General features: G+C 42.0%; 1 protein-coding gene across 1 annotated transcript; it reads right to left on the reverse strand.

The window, feature by feature from the left end:
- Positions 1 to 5,572: 5,572 nt before the first annotated feature.
- LOC148651003 (brain and acute leukemia cytoplasmic protein) lies at positions 5,573 to 13,622 on the reverse strand. Its single transcript, XM_088600749.1, has 3 exons — positions 12,916 to 13,622; positions 8,353 to 8,519; positions 5,573 to 6,941 (listed from the first exon to the last, which is right to left on the reverse strand). The coding sequence occupies exons 1-3, from the start codon at positions 13,103 to 13,105 to the stop codon at positions 6,834 to 6,836; spliced, it is 465 nt and encodes a 154-aa protein (XP_088456875.1). The 5' UTR covers positions 13,106 to 13,622; the 3' UTR covers positions 5,573 to 6,833.
- Between the last annotated feature and the right edge of the window lie 1,299 nt (positions 13,623 to 14,921).

A 14,921-nucleotide genomic window follows, 5' to 3' on the forward strand; every position in this document is an offset into this window, starting at 1 on the left:
CAGGTCAAGAAGTGCCTCCTGTTCTCAGTTTGAAATGCACTCCCACTAAAGCTGCAGTTCCACAGTCTCGGCGGCGCCTGCGAGTACAGCGTACGGTACTCCTCACGAGGCAAACCCAGGCGATGGCCACAGAGAGACAGGCCCCCGTCTGTGCTGTCTCGGTATGACACGGACACCTGCGCGTCCCGATCCCTGCTGTGATCACACTGGTTGGGAACGTACCAAACTGACAAACCGCACGAAACCCCTCTGCAGTCTGAGGACGCCACACAGCAGAGATGTAAGAGCCACTAGGTGGCGCTTTGAATATCCTTAGTTTGAGGGGTAAGACCAGGGTGCAGTGTGAGGGAGGAGAGGCAAACCTCCATTAGTCCATGAACCTTTGAGTGGGAATCCAGAGAGAGGGGGTCTTCAATGGGAACTGGTCTCAGGAATTTTGTCTTGTTACTTAAGTGGGATAAAACAGGGATAAAAAGAGGACAGCCTTGCAATTCAATTCAAAACCATTATTGGAAAAGATTAGTCAACTGAAAATGGAAATGTGTACTGGGTACTTTTACTCATATTTTATTTAAAAAAATATGAGTACACTATAAATTTATGATTTTGGCAGGTCACAAAAACTCCTTGTTATACCTATCTACTGTATATGTATTTAGATATTGTTGATTTTTTTTATGAGTGTGGCAGTTAATGATGCCGTCTCACTGTTCTTGGGTCCTGGGTTTGATTTCCAGACTGGGGAATTGGGTGGTAGTCAGCCCCCTCATCCTGTCCAATACGGGTCCTGGTGTTCCCCTAAACTAATGAAACAATACTGGGTCCCTCTCATTAACCTTTCTTAGGTTCATCCATTTTCTAACCACTTTATCCTATACACAGGGGAGCCGGAGCCTATCCCAGCAAGCCACAGGTGCCAGTGCAAGACATACCCCTGGACAGGACGAGTCAATCACAGGACAGACACACACGCTCACACCAGGGCCAATTTCATCAGAAGCTAATTAAGCCACCAGTATATCTCTGGGCTGTGGGAGGAAACCACAAAACCTGGAGTTAACCCATGTGAGCACGTTCAGAACATACAAACTCCACACAGACAGCAGCCCAGGGCCCCAGTGCTGTGAGGCAGCAATGCTGACCTCTGTGACAACCTCTTATGTACCACAGGGACATGTGTGGGTAAAACAGGAGAGAGAATTAAGAAACAATGGTTAACATTCTTCTAAATGATTCGGATCTGTGATGGGGGACATTGTCAGTGAACAGCTTTAAAGTCCCATGGAATAGATGATCCAACAACTTTAGTCTTTTCATCACACTGTCACGTCTGGAAGTATTACAGAATATCAGCAGTTTTCTCAACGGAAACAGTGGCCAAAATCAATTAGATCAAACCTTTGCAGGTTTTACTGGTTTCATTTCAGCTGGCAAAATATCGAACAACCGCATTTTTTAAGAAATGGAAAAAGTGTGTGTAAAACCAACCAGCACAACTTCTTTTTGATGAATTCGGCTAATGCTCATCTGTGATCTGTGTGGAATACTGATTGATATCTCTGCATGTGCCCTTCAACTGCCAGATGAAAGGATGATGCCTAGCAATTGTTTTAACTAACAGTGCTGGCAGTTTTAGCTTTAAATTTCAAGTGGTACTTGCTGTGGAAATGTTGACTCGTGTTAGTCCAGTAGCTAGGTAACCAATTTTAAATGAGGAAAGAAACAAAAGCTCTCTGAAACTCCTCAAAAGTTCACTGACGATTGACATCATCTAGTTTAAGCAGAGCCATGGTGAAAACAAAAACTCAGATACGAACATACATTAGCTCAGATTTCATAATAATAATGATGATGATAACAATTAAATGTTAATGCATCTGCAGTTCGTAAAAAGATATTAACTCGTTAATTCCACTAGGCAGAGAACATACAGATTAAGCATCATGCACAAGTCTAAGATCAAGGCACAACAGTCCTGTTCATCGCTAAAGGAACACAAAGCACTTTTAGAATGATGTTCTAACTGTGCCATCAGTACAATGAAAGGCATTGCATCACCTGGAGAGGAATCTGACAGCCATCCTGCAACAGTAAAGTTAAACAGCAACATAAATATGTGCTTATTGCAAATAAGAATGGATGAAAATATTCTTTTTATAGGCTAAAGGTAGGGAGTGCTTTATGTGAAAGACGTTTTCATCAGCTTTCTTCAAATTCGAACACATCCTTTTATGCCTGATGTTTTGAGCAGTTTAAGTTTTCTATTAATCCAGTATGCACTATTTGTCCCCTAAGTAGATTAAAACAGAGTTTTAAACTACTTTACGTTCTCCACATCTCAAAAGTACAATATGCTTAGTGTATCAAGCAGTTATGTCTGGCCATTGTGCACCATCTGCTTGCGGAGGGAAAAGTACACAGCTTTCTATCTACAATTTGTTCTTTATTCCAAAGCAGTACCTGCAGAGCTTTAAGCAATCACGAAGCGCCAGGGGAAAGCAGGTATGAGTCACCCATCTTGAAAGGCTGATCATGTTGCTTCAGAAGCTAAAAGAGCAGTTTGCACCACACTGATGGGATTGCAAGTGAAAAAGGAACATCCAGTGGTAGAAACACTTCATTGGATATATTGTCATAACCTGATGTATCTGCAGAGTGGCAGCTGATTTTTAACTTAAATGTTGATAATTTTATAAAAACCACAACATTCCACTGTTTTTTAACACATCTCTCCATCATCATCATCCCATTCTGGTCCACAAACAGGCAGTATATCCTGGGAATCTGCATCTTCGGAAACACTCAACAGCACAGCTCGATGAAGCAAACAGAGTCACTGCTTTAAGGAGCAATCCTCTGCCATTTTGTTACTCCATTTTGGCAGGTTCAAGCTCCACCACTGACTTCAACCGGCACAAAGAAAAATAGGATTGAGTCTTGATTTTTTTTTTTGGTTGTACATTCTGTTTTGACTGTTTAGACCTGCAATTATTTTCAAGAAATTCAGCTTCATAAATACGCTATGACTCCACACTCCAGATGCTTACAGATGTGTTGAATGGATTGTAGTAAACTACGGAAGGGTGTTTATTAACCAAAACTGCCTCTTTCGAAAGTAAACAATCCACATAGGCAAGGGAATGCTTGTCGTGACCTGCTCTTTCTGTCTTAATACATTTTCATTACGAAGGGAATCAAAATGAATTTTTTAAAAACCCGTCAGAAAAGTTTAGAACAAGAAAAGATCGTTTAGCCCATCTTTAATAATAATAATAATGTTTCTTTATTAGCCCTATACAATTTCTTGCATTAGGAATGCGTCTTTTCGCATACCCCAGCTTTTCTCCAGGGAGACACAGACACAGAGACAGGGAGAGAAGCTTGGGGTCAGAGCGCAGGGTCTGCCATTGTACGGCGCCCCTGGAGCAGTTGGGGTTAAGGGCCTTGCTCAGGGGCCCAACGGAGTAGGATTCCTCTGCCGGCCGCGGGATTTGAACCCGGGATTGTTTCAGGGATTTGAATTTATATTGCTTCCGCTCAGGGGCTCACTTAGGAAGAACTTTCAGCGGACGAACTCGATGACACACGTGACAGAAGGTTACCGGAAATTGATTGGAGAAAAATTTGGATGATGCCCAATAAATATTGTATAACCAATAAAATTAAGGAGGTTTCATACCAAATAATTCATCGAATTTACCCAGTTAAACCTCTTGTTACCCAACGATTTAAAAGTAATATAGATGACAAATGTGTTTTTTGTGACAACAGCCCTGAAACTATTCAGCATTTGTTTTGGTTATGTCCCAGGGTAAAAATGTTATGGACTAAGTTGCAGAACTATATTAAAAAAGAGACCAATATTGATATTTGTTTTGTTGAAAAAAGATGTTAAGTTTCAGCCCCAGTGAAAACAATATTAAAATTTCGTTTGTAATAAATTTAATTATTATACTGGCACATTATCACATACATAAAATGAAGTGGTCTGGGAAGTACCCTGTGTTTGAGTATTTTAAAATGGAAGTAAAGGGGTATTTGCAGACTATTTCGAAATGCAAAAATATGAAAGCGGTGCGGACATTGTTTTTTATTTAATTTGTTTAATCTTTTTTCATAACTTGAATTTATGTAGTAGTATGTACCCCTGACGATATTTTTGTTTTGAATTGTTATATGTACTCTTGTTTGTATTGTAATTTTTGTTCTTTTGTTAAGCATAAATAAACATTTTTTTTTTTAAAAGACTGTTACCGGAAATCCACAAGTGTCGGCCAACAAATGGTTAGTCGCCTCAGTGACGTTTTTCCGGGTATTTATAAGGCTCTTAGTGACGAACGCTCTTCTCCTCCAATCGTCCCCCAGCCTGAAGCCTGTGACGTGTTAATAGACAAAGCGGACAGGAAGTGGGTGGAGCCAGACGGGGGGAGGAGTTTGTTTTTTTTTACATTTCCTCATTCTCTCCTGTGTGCGGTTGCAGCGTTTGCAATCGTGACTGGAGACTTAGAAAAATAAGAAACTGGCGATTCCGTATCGAGTGGGTATGTACGAAAATATATTCAAAATAAACCTAACGTATTCGTTTTTATCCACAAACAGTTCTACAGGCCTGCGATTTTCCTCTGTGCCAACAAGTCCTTTATATCCTAGAAAAGCTCATAATTATCCATCTCCCTGTTAAAATGGATTTTATAAAGAGTCAGCAAAATTATGTGATTGTGCAGGGCAGCAGAATTCCACTTCATTTTCATTGTCTGTTATTGTTGTTCCAGTTAAGTTTAGCTACCATTAATAAAGGAATAAATATTAATCAGGAAATTAAAACCAGTTTGAGGTTAGCCAAATTGAAGAAATGAAATGTTCCAGGCATGATTTAAGAATGGCGTCATTTATGTTTCTATAACCAATGGATAATGTGCAGTTATTTTCATTTTGTATTGTAGTTTATATTTGAAAACAAAGCTTGTTCATGAAAGCAATAATGCAAATATTTTCATCTTTTTTACATGCTCCACCCACACATATCTGTATACTGTATATTATATTTTTTTGAAAGTAGAATTTTAATACATGAACCAGTCCATCACTATCTCAGTCGTCTTGTAAATATAAAATGTCTGATACCAAGAAGTCGGTCGAACATTAGTGGCAGCAGACTCACTTCCTGGCAGCAGACAGAAATCTTGAAGGAATCTGAAGCCGTATCATTCCGTCCCCAGAACTACCTTAATGATGCATCATCCTCAAAAACCTACCTAGAAAACCTACCTTTCTGGTTTAAAGGCAGATTGATCCTTTTGGGAGCTTTGAACATATATTTATTAGAAAAAAATTTTTTGCTTATCCATTTCATCTAATTCAGGGTAGCAGAGGAGCTAGAGTGCATGTTGGCCAGCCACAGGCCCAAGGCAGGGTACACGCACACACATCCCAGAGCCAGTTCTCCCAGAAGCCAGTTAACTTACCAATATGTCTTTGTCCTTGTGGGGGGGGGGGGGGGGGGGGGTGGTTTACTGAGACTGAGTAAAAAAATATTTCAGCCAGAAATTAGACCAAATAAATTAGAATGGGATTATCAGATATAAGGATGAATTTACTTTATTTATAAGACATTTTAAAATAACTGAACTGTTTTCAAAACAACAAAGGGAGCTACAATGAGGGTGCCAAAACAGTAATTAGGTGGGTTTAAGACATATTTGAAATCAATTAGCTGTGTAAAACTGGCAAAATGACTATATACAGCAGTGTTCATTTACACTGACTTGTTAGTGCTATTAGTGCAATGCACAACCACCAATCTTTATTAACACGGATAGCTGTGATGATGTCCATTGCACTGCATACATCTTTGTGAAGCTAATAAAAAAGTCCAAGATGTGATGCTGTGAGACTGAAATTTCAGTTTGAAACCAAAACTTAACACAAAGGAGTGAGTTTTGTTAACACAAATTAAGCAGCAGTGTTGCTGAATTGATCAGATTAAGTTCGTCGTACAGTCACAAACCACACAGATGTTGTCGTTGTCAGATGACGGATCATGTACTCAAAGGCAGTGTTTGTAACACGTGACAAGTAAAGCATTTGGCATGTTGATCAGGCAGGAGCTTCCTGGCGGCCATTGTCTACAGCTGGCGTGCATGGTCTTGTGCAACGTGTCTACATTGTCCCAGCACGCTCGGAGGGGGTCTGTAAGGATTACCACAGCAGAATGATCCCGTTTCAAATACATGAGGCAGAAAACAACATCCCCCTCATAATACATGTGCAACAAGCGCTTTCACTTTAATTTCTCATCATTCTTTTTTACTCTGGAGACAAAGAGGAGAGTTAAAACCACTCACGCCGACAAACAAGAAACATAAATACTCTTTTTTATAATCCCCTAAAAATATTGATGGGGGGGAGTGCTGCTATTTCTCTTTTTTTAATTCAGAAGCTATGTTTGCATTCCAAAATAAGGTTTTGTGTGTCCCTATAAAGTAACTTCAGCTTCAGGGAAAGACATTGTACTCCAGAGAAACAGGCGCTGTGCTTGCAAACAGCTGAGTCATCATTTAAAGTTTTCATCACTTGATTGTTGCTGTTGCTGTCCCTGCCCCTGTCCCCGGTGTTCAGCTTGTGCTTGGCTGTCATAAAGGGACTGAAAAGGGCCCCTCTGAAATACGCGAACCATATCTGTATCTCTATGCTGAAAGTGCCTGTTCTGAGTCCACTCTGAATGCGAGGCTGTCAACACCTCTACCACTTTCCCAGCAGGGCCATTTCTCTCCTGCAGGGCTGTGCTTCCGAAGTGAGCCTGCTCTTCAGCTGTCATCGCTCCCTCCCTTCTCTTACTTCACACAGCTCTTTGGAACTTCTCCTTTGCTGGTGCGCTGAATACCTCTGGCGACATTAACGGCCACGTCCTTGGATGACCTCTTTTTGGACTCCCATTTGATCTAGTTGAAAACAAAACGAAATGTAATAAAACAGCCGGTGAGCATGTACGGAGAGCGGAGGGAAAATGTGGTTAGAAGCAACGCAAAAGGTGTGGACCTAAAGACGGTGAGGCCCGTGGTCCTAGTGAGCCCAGAAGAGAAGAAAAAAGACGAGACTGATGCAGATGGATCAAGCTGGGAAGAAGAAGTCCCTGGCTATGAACTGGGGGACGCCTCGGTTTGGAGAGTAAGCAGAAAAATAAAGACTGGATTGAACTGCTGCAGGAGTGCCATAAATGGACTGATGTGCTAAAAAAAGTGCGTCCCTGCCACCTGAAAAGCAGCAAGGAACTCGAGAGGGAAGGTAATGAAGACACAAGTAGAAGAGCTGAAGGAAGAACCGCGGGCTGCTCCATCACAAGCTAACAGGTCAGCATGCAGGTGATAATGGCCCATTGCGAAAGGCACCTACAGCCGCACAATGGGCAGAGGCGGGCCCACCGAGAGCTCAGATGTTTGGAAAGAGGGGTCACAAATATTTTCATGCAAAGAATGGCATGATGGGATGATTAAAGCAGGCATTTTGAAACCCCTGAAGAATGGCAGATTCAGCAACTGAAAGGGGGGGTGTTTTTTCACAGCCGTGGACTTTCGGCGAGATTTACAGTATATGGGAAAAGTTCCAGATTCGACTCAAGTCGAGAAACACAGCCGAAGGGTTGAAGTGGAGGACCGAGCACCCTTGGCTGAGGTGAGGCCCCCCCTGTGAGGTGAGGCCCGGGCCAAATGTCCCTGCTGCCCCCCCCTCCGCCTCCCTCTCGTGGGGCCTGGGCAGAGAGACGAGTAAAGGAGACAGCTGGTCAAACAAGTGCCTCAGCTGGAGAAGCAGAAGCAGAGAGATGCTGTCAGCTGCAAAGAAGAACCTGGAGGGGGACCTCAATGAAGTGAAGTGTCGCATAGAGACAGCAAACAGAGGCTGAGACGTGCTTCTCCTCCAGTCAGCCCTGAACCTCCAGCACGGGGCTGTGCTGTCGGTGAGGTGTTAAAAAACAATTGTCTGGAAGGTGGGGGTGGGCGGAGGAGGAGTCTGCTTACACTTCCTCGTTCTCCCCCGTGTGCGGTCATGGGGTTTGTAGCTGTGAGACAAGCCGTGGGAATCGCCTGTGATGTGTGATTGCAAATATCAGGTGGGTAAAATCAAATCCGCATAAAAAAAGGAATGTAGTCCCTTAACATGTTGTGGAATCAAGGAATTTCAGTTTGTGGCAATGAGGGGATATACAATCTCTCTGCTTAAAACTATGCGGATTGACAAATGTCCTCGTTTGATTGCAAGAGACTGCACAATCTTTTCCATTTTTCATTTGGACACTGTTTAAATGAGAATATGAAAAGCCTCAAGCGAAATAAGCAGAAAATTGAAAACTCCTACCTCCTCTCGATGAAAAGCAGCCCTCCTCTGTGAGTCTGTGCCAGGTGTCGGGTACAAGGGCTGTTTCCCACACTGTGTGCTTGTGTTGACAGTCTTCTTCTCTTTGTGTGCAGAGCTCGACGACACCGACACATAGCCCTGAGCTGGCCTTCCCTCGTCTCCCTTGCCTTAAAGACAGAACGATACAATACGTTACGCTACAAGGACCCTCGAGCCTTTCAAATTCCCAGATCAAAATTTTCTCGTTTCTAACCTTTTTTAAAAGACTGCGTCCTTATCCTTCTCTGAGTTGTCCCAAACAAAATCCTTTTAATTCACACGTGCTTTGCTGTTCTTTATTATGTATCGTGCTACCAGCTTGAGTCTACCTCCGAAAAAACACTTGATATACTGTAAATGCTAAAGAATAATCCAGCTGACACTTTTATCCAAAAAGACCAAGATGTACACACACTCTACAAGTAGGTCATTTCTATTTTGGGGGACAATTCAATTTGAGCCCACAACCTTCCAGGTCTGAGGGTAGTACCCCAACCACTGTGCCCCACTGCAGTCCTCGAATGTATATACTTAGAAAACAGAACTTCTCATGTAAGCTTCTTCTTCTTCTTTTCTGTAGCCCCCACTCTACAGTTTTCCCCACAGTAGCATAATTTCCATTAGTACCCTGTTGGGACACAGCACCAATGGCGGCCGTTGTTAACCCGGGCCCCGACCGGTCCGGTATGTGCTTTGTGTTCTTTGCAACCATGGTTTTGGCAAGATGGTTATACGTCGGATGCCTCATGTAAGCTCTGCAATCATTTTTCATTAGTGGAATATGGTGACTTACGCAGTCAGAATGATCACAAGCCAGTCATAATTGGAAACAGTGGATGATGTGGCTTTAGTTTGCAAGAACAAAACATACAGATATCCTCATTGACCTCACCCCTGTGCACTGACGAAGCACCTGTTCTGTCACACGGTGGCAACTGACTCCTTCTTTTCCTCGAGCTCTTTACAGGATTTCTGTTTAAGGAGACACCATGTCTCTTTCCACATGAGTATGAATGCTGGATGTAGATCTCATGACAGGCCGCTGGAACCTGCCTGGAAGAGCTGGATTCACTCTGTCGTTCGCTAGTTTTGTTCTTGATTTTTTTCTACCCAGAACACAGCATTTGTGAAAGTTTTTTTTTTCTGCCAAACAATGATACAATTGTATTTCCGAGTTCTTTTCAAGAAACCCTAAGATCCGTACAATTGCACACAAAGTACATAACAGAATCAAAAAAACGAAAGTGGATAAGAAGAACACACCCAATTGTTTTAGTGAATCCAACAGTAAGGCTGAATTGCACATTAGAAGCATTAGTATACAGACGGGCCTTTAAGCAAGTGAACATGCTTCTACAAGACTACGAGGCAGTTGTAGTGTTTCCAATGGAGTTGTGTAATGTGTTCTACAGACATGGTGCTGCACACAGAAAGGCTCTATCACCCACTTTGTGGATCCTGGTCTTTGGCTCAGTAATACCTGACATACTACCTCTCACAGTAAGTGTTGGGCTATACTCATTCATTAACTCCTGCAGCTATATATATTCGGCACCTTATGCATAAGCATAACCTTCACGTCCATTCTAAATTTCACAGGCAGGCAGTGCTATTTACAGAGGATGGGAGATACAAGATGACGCAGAGACTTAATAAGGACAACTGCTGACTTCTGAACCTACCCAAAGCTGTTTTGTTCTTTAGATTATATACCAATAAAGGATTACAGCAGTCCAATCTTCATCAAACAAAAGCATGTATTAAGTATTAGTTTGTAGCAAGCACTATCGTGTCCAATGTCAAATTAGAGGAAACTCTAATTAGTCTGGCAGACAGGAAGACCATAAAGTGGAAGATAAGCTGAGCAACACTGAGACATTAAAGCTTTTATTTCATAGCTGTGCACATTACAGACTTCGGAATTGTGCTGCAGTGATCCAGATCCAGTGATTGTAAAAATTATATTATATTATATTTAAACAGAAGGCACGACAGAAGCCCTACAGAAGACTCAGTAATCATGGTCAACAAGGGTGTTGTAGCAGATACATAAAAATTCTAAAGTGGTTTCTATTACCTCCTTTGAATTAATGCAAGGTAGGTAAAGCAAATATCACTTTCCCATACAAAGCCAATCAAAAGGGCTTATTGGAAAGCAAAGCTATAAAAATGTAAAGCTATAAAGCAGCTCATAGTGGTTAATTATTGACTGTGTAAAACCCTTTGTCTAATTACCACTCATTCTCTATATTGAAAGGAAAAAGCAAGAGCGCATCTTGTCTTGGCTTTATAAGCTGATGTTAGCACCATGTGCTTATGCTTCCTCTTTCTTTAGCAGATCTTGTTTTGTAAACTATTAACAGAACATTAGCTGTGATTGTTTCAATAATGCCAGGACACAGCAAAACTATTTAAACAAGAAAAGCAGGTACTACATAGCTTTCAGTGGCATCCCCTTGGGGATAATTTCACATTTTCAATCTGCTATAATGACCAAACTGTTTCTGAGCAATAGGGAAGGGGTAGTTTGAGCACAGCTTGAGATCAGAAATGGGAATTATGCCAGAAGATGCCGCTTGGAAAAAATAGCTGTTGGGTTTTGTGTAGTATAGAAAGAGTCTATTTTTATTTTCAAGGGGAAACACAAACCAAAATAATAATCTAGAGGTCCTAGAGTCTAGTCTTTTCTTTGCATATACTGTTACACATTTGGAGATGATTTCCGTTTAAAGATAATTAAAACAAAGAAAACAAGAACATGAGAAAAGTTTGGCCAGGATTTATTTGAATGTTGCTGCATAATGACTTCACAATCTCTTTATAACTGCTACACAATATGTTATCATCACATGCTTTACCGGGACATGCACAAATGACATCCAGTTTTGATAACATAGCTAAGTAGCTTGTTCCATACAGTAAGTCCACACCTCTTTGTGTGCAGAAGTGCCTCCTGTCCTCGGTTGTAAATGTGCTTCCTCGTAGTTTCCACTCCTGTCCTCTGGTTTGTGTTTCACTGTTTGTTTTTGCAAGATCTGAATTGACTGTCACAGCCTTTGAGTATTTTGAATACTTCAATGAGGTCTTCTCCGAGAAGGTCTGTTTTTTTTTGGCTTGTCAGTGTAGGACATTCCTTTAAGCCCCAGAATGCATCTGGTTGCTCGACTCTGGACAGATTCCAGCATAACAATGTTTTTTTATATACACACGGTGACCAGAATTGTACACATTATTTTACATGAGGTCTTGCTGGTTCATTATACACTTTTATCATGACCACTTCTTGATTTAATATACATGCTTATAAATTTATATCCTGAAAGAATAAGCTTTTGTGTCTGTAAGCATGTATTCTTGCAGCTGATGGAAAAATACTCTCCAGAACACCAATTGGTTCTTCTCTGACACCTGCTCACCTAATTTACATGAAAACTTTGCTCTGTATCTTCACTGAACTGCAGCATCACACCCTCATACAGTTCTGAGACAATTACATCACAGTTCTTCTCAATAGGAAATACAAAGGCCTACTACATAAGAATTCTAGAAAGATCCAGTGATCTGTAATTGAGAAGGGTAAATTACTTGTTACCTGAAGATCCTATAATTTCTGTTTTCCAGATAATACCACTACACTCAAGTAAGATTATAGATGATGCCTCTAAATTCTGTAAGTACATTGCTTCCAATAATAAAATTGAAAATGCCTAAACCACTTAATGGATCATGCCGTGCTTAAAAGAATCAAAACAGGCATACGGACTGCAGTGCAGAAACATGACCAGATCACTAAGGAAAGACTGAAACAATCTAGGCCTTTAGATACTCTTCTGTCCCCAACAACAAGTTTCAGTGGCAATGAAATGTCTATTTAACAGAAAAGATACCGGAACGTTGAACGAGCCACTGCAGTTAATTAATAAGGAAGCTGAACTATAGCCAAAAAATAATCATTGATAATCCCCCCCCAAAAAATATTTCCCTTAACAAAAATGTAATCTATAAATACGTCACCAAGGGGTGGTAGTAAATTGTAACTTTCTTATGTGTTGTTATGTACAATGTAACTTTCTAATGCGTCATCACGCAATGTTAAATGGGTACAGGCATCGCATCTAACCCTAACTATCCTCTTCAGTCTTTACACTTGAACCGATAATCGGTATATGATGAAATATACGTAGCAGTTAGAGGTAAATCTAAGTCATAGAATAGCTTTATTGGAATAACTCAATAATAATGTCCTGCATGAGCACAGATAATCAATCATAAGAAGGTCAGCCTGCCGTAACCAAATGCAAATAGTTACGAGGCGAATGCTGAAAGCAATAAAATAACAGAAGGAAGTAAAACAAAACCGAGAACAACGGGTAAAGAAACTATATCTTCATACTGGTTTTTTTTTCTGCAGAGTCTAGTTAGAACAAGACTTGCATTTTAACGGGCTTTTGTTTTCGTGTCTTCAACCTGTACAAAGCGAGCGAACGGGAGAGGAGAACACGGGAAAAAAAAACAGATACTGACCCGCATACATCGTGGCACTATCCTTCATGCTGGGAACAGCACTTTCTGGGGCGCCGTGATTATTGCTGATAACCCCGGGCAGGGGGGTCTCGGTGTCGGTGTTGGTGAGCCATGTCGATTCTGTCTCCCTCGTCCAGCTCTCGTAGTACCTGGGCTCAATGGCATCAGCCTTGCTGCCTCCGCAGCCCATCCTGCTCCTGGCCGATTATCCGCGGATGCCGAAATCCCTCTGTGTGCTGCTGGTTTCCCGACAGACCGTGAGACTACACGCACCGCACATAATTAGTCGTTACCGGTATGGTGTGTCACCGTCCCCTGCGTCCCAGCATCCTTCGTCTTATAGCTGTGAAGATGCTGTCTAGCTTCCGCACACGGAGCCTCCTTCCTGAGCTGAACGGGTTTTGCTGGACTTGGTAATATAGGGTTGTTGACGTCATTTCGTGCGCACAAAATACTATTGAAAAACCGACATGAACCGGGTTAACAAGTGTGAGGAGTGGGGAGTTGGGGGGCGGTGGGGTCTGTCTGTTATTTGTTTCATCTGCAGAAGCCCCTACTCTCCCCTCTCTCCTCTTAACCTCTCGTATTTGTCCAGGTATGCACGTACCACCGCAAACTGTTCTGAAAATGAATTTATCTGTCGACGATCAAACCACAGCGTTGTCCTTTTTTGCTTTGTTTCCCATAAGGGGGGAGGAAACACGACTCTTTGAAGCTTGCTCTAGCAGTGCCGCGTCTCCACGACGTACAGTATAAAAATCACTGGAGTGTTTCACAAGATTGGGATGGACGCTAAACCACTGTCGGTAAATAATTTACATAGCTAAAAAGCGCATAGTCTTCAGAGAAGAACCCTTAACTGTAATGTAATGTAATGTAATAGGGTATTAAACGCTTCTGCCGAAGAGCTCGTAGGTGCCAGGTATGATTCTGACGTGATGCCTTTTGCATGTTCTTCCTAGCTAGATAAAGTGGTCTCCCTAAATTCTCTGCGGGTGTGTTTGCACTTTTCCAATGGACTGGTATCCCAACAGGGACAAAATCTCTCCACTCCCAGGACAGGCTCCAGGATGTCATGACTGTCCCCAGGAATAAGTAGCTTTTAGAAATGGATGGAACCAACCAAGCCAAGGGGGCTTCACACAGCTTGTCCTGCATGGTTGTTACCTCTTATTGCCCCAGAGCCCCAAAGTCCTGTGTTTGACTATCTTGAGGTTTCACAAGGGGAGAGAGAGGCATGCTTGTTTCCAGAAGTGTCTAGAGCAAGAGAGAGAGAAAGAAGCTGCTCTCATCTGCGGTTCTTCTGAAGATTACTGCTGGCGCCTTTTGAGCACTGAAGTACTGCAAGGGTGAGAGGGGAGGCTCTGGGTTAAAGTTACCACACAAGAAAGAGTGAAGTCCATCACAGAGTGCGCTTTTGCATTTGATGTGAAATCCTTAAGCTACGCCAAAATATTTACATCTCAAAAATGTTGCAGAGTGGCATGAAAAGCTTTATACAAACGTTCTCCCAGTATATCTTGATACCAAACATCCATTATCTCAGCACTTCATCGAATTCAGCATTGCAGGAGAGCCAGAAAGCAACAGGCACAAGGCAGGATACACCCTGGATAGGACACCAGTCCATGGCAGGGTACACACAGGTATGGAAACACACACATACACCGGGGCCAATTTTCCTAGAAACCAATTCTCCCACCAGTTTTTGGACTGTGGAAGGAAACCCACATGAATAAAGGGAGACCATCCAAACTCCACACAGACAGCACCTCTCAGGTCCAGGACTGAACCCAGGATTCCAGCACCGTGAAGCAGCAATGCTAACCCCTGTCCACTCCAGTGTGAAACAGTGAAATTTATTCATCCGTGTTGGAAACTGGCTGTTTTAATAAAGAAGAAACTGCTCTCTCAGTGTCATGCTTTTTTGCAGCAGACAGATGGCACTTTTCACTGTGAAAAGCTACAAGCCAATTAAGAACATCCTTGTGACTTCTCTCTCAGCA

This window comes from Lepisosteus platostomus, chromosome 12 (assembly GCF_059453375.1).
Source record: "Lepisosteus platostomus isolate fLepPlt1 chromosome 12, fLepPlt1.hap1, whole genome shotgun sequence".
NCBI classification, from domain to species: Eukaryota; Metazoa; Chordata; class Actinopteri; order Semionotiformes; family Lepisosteidae; genus Lepisosteus; species Lepisosteus platostomus.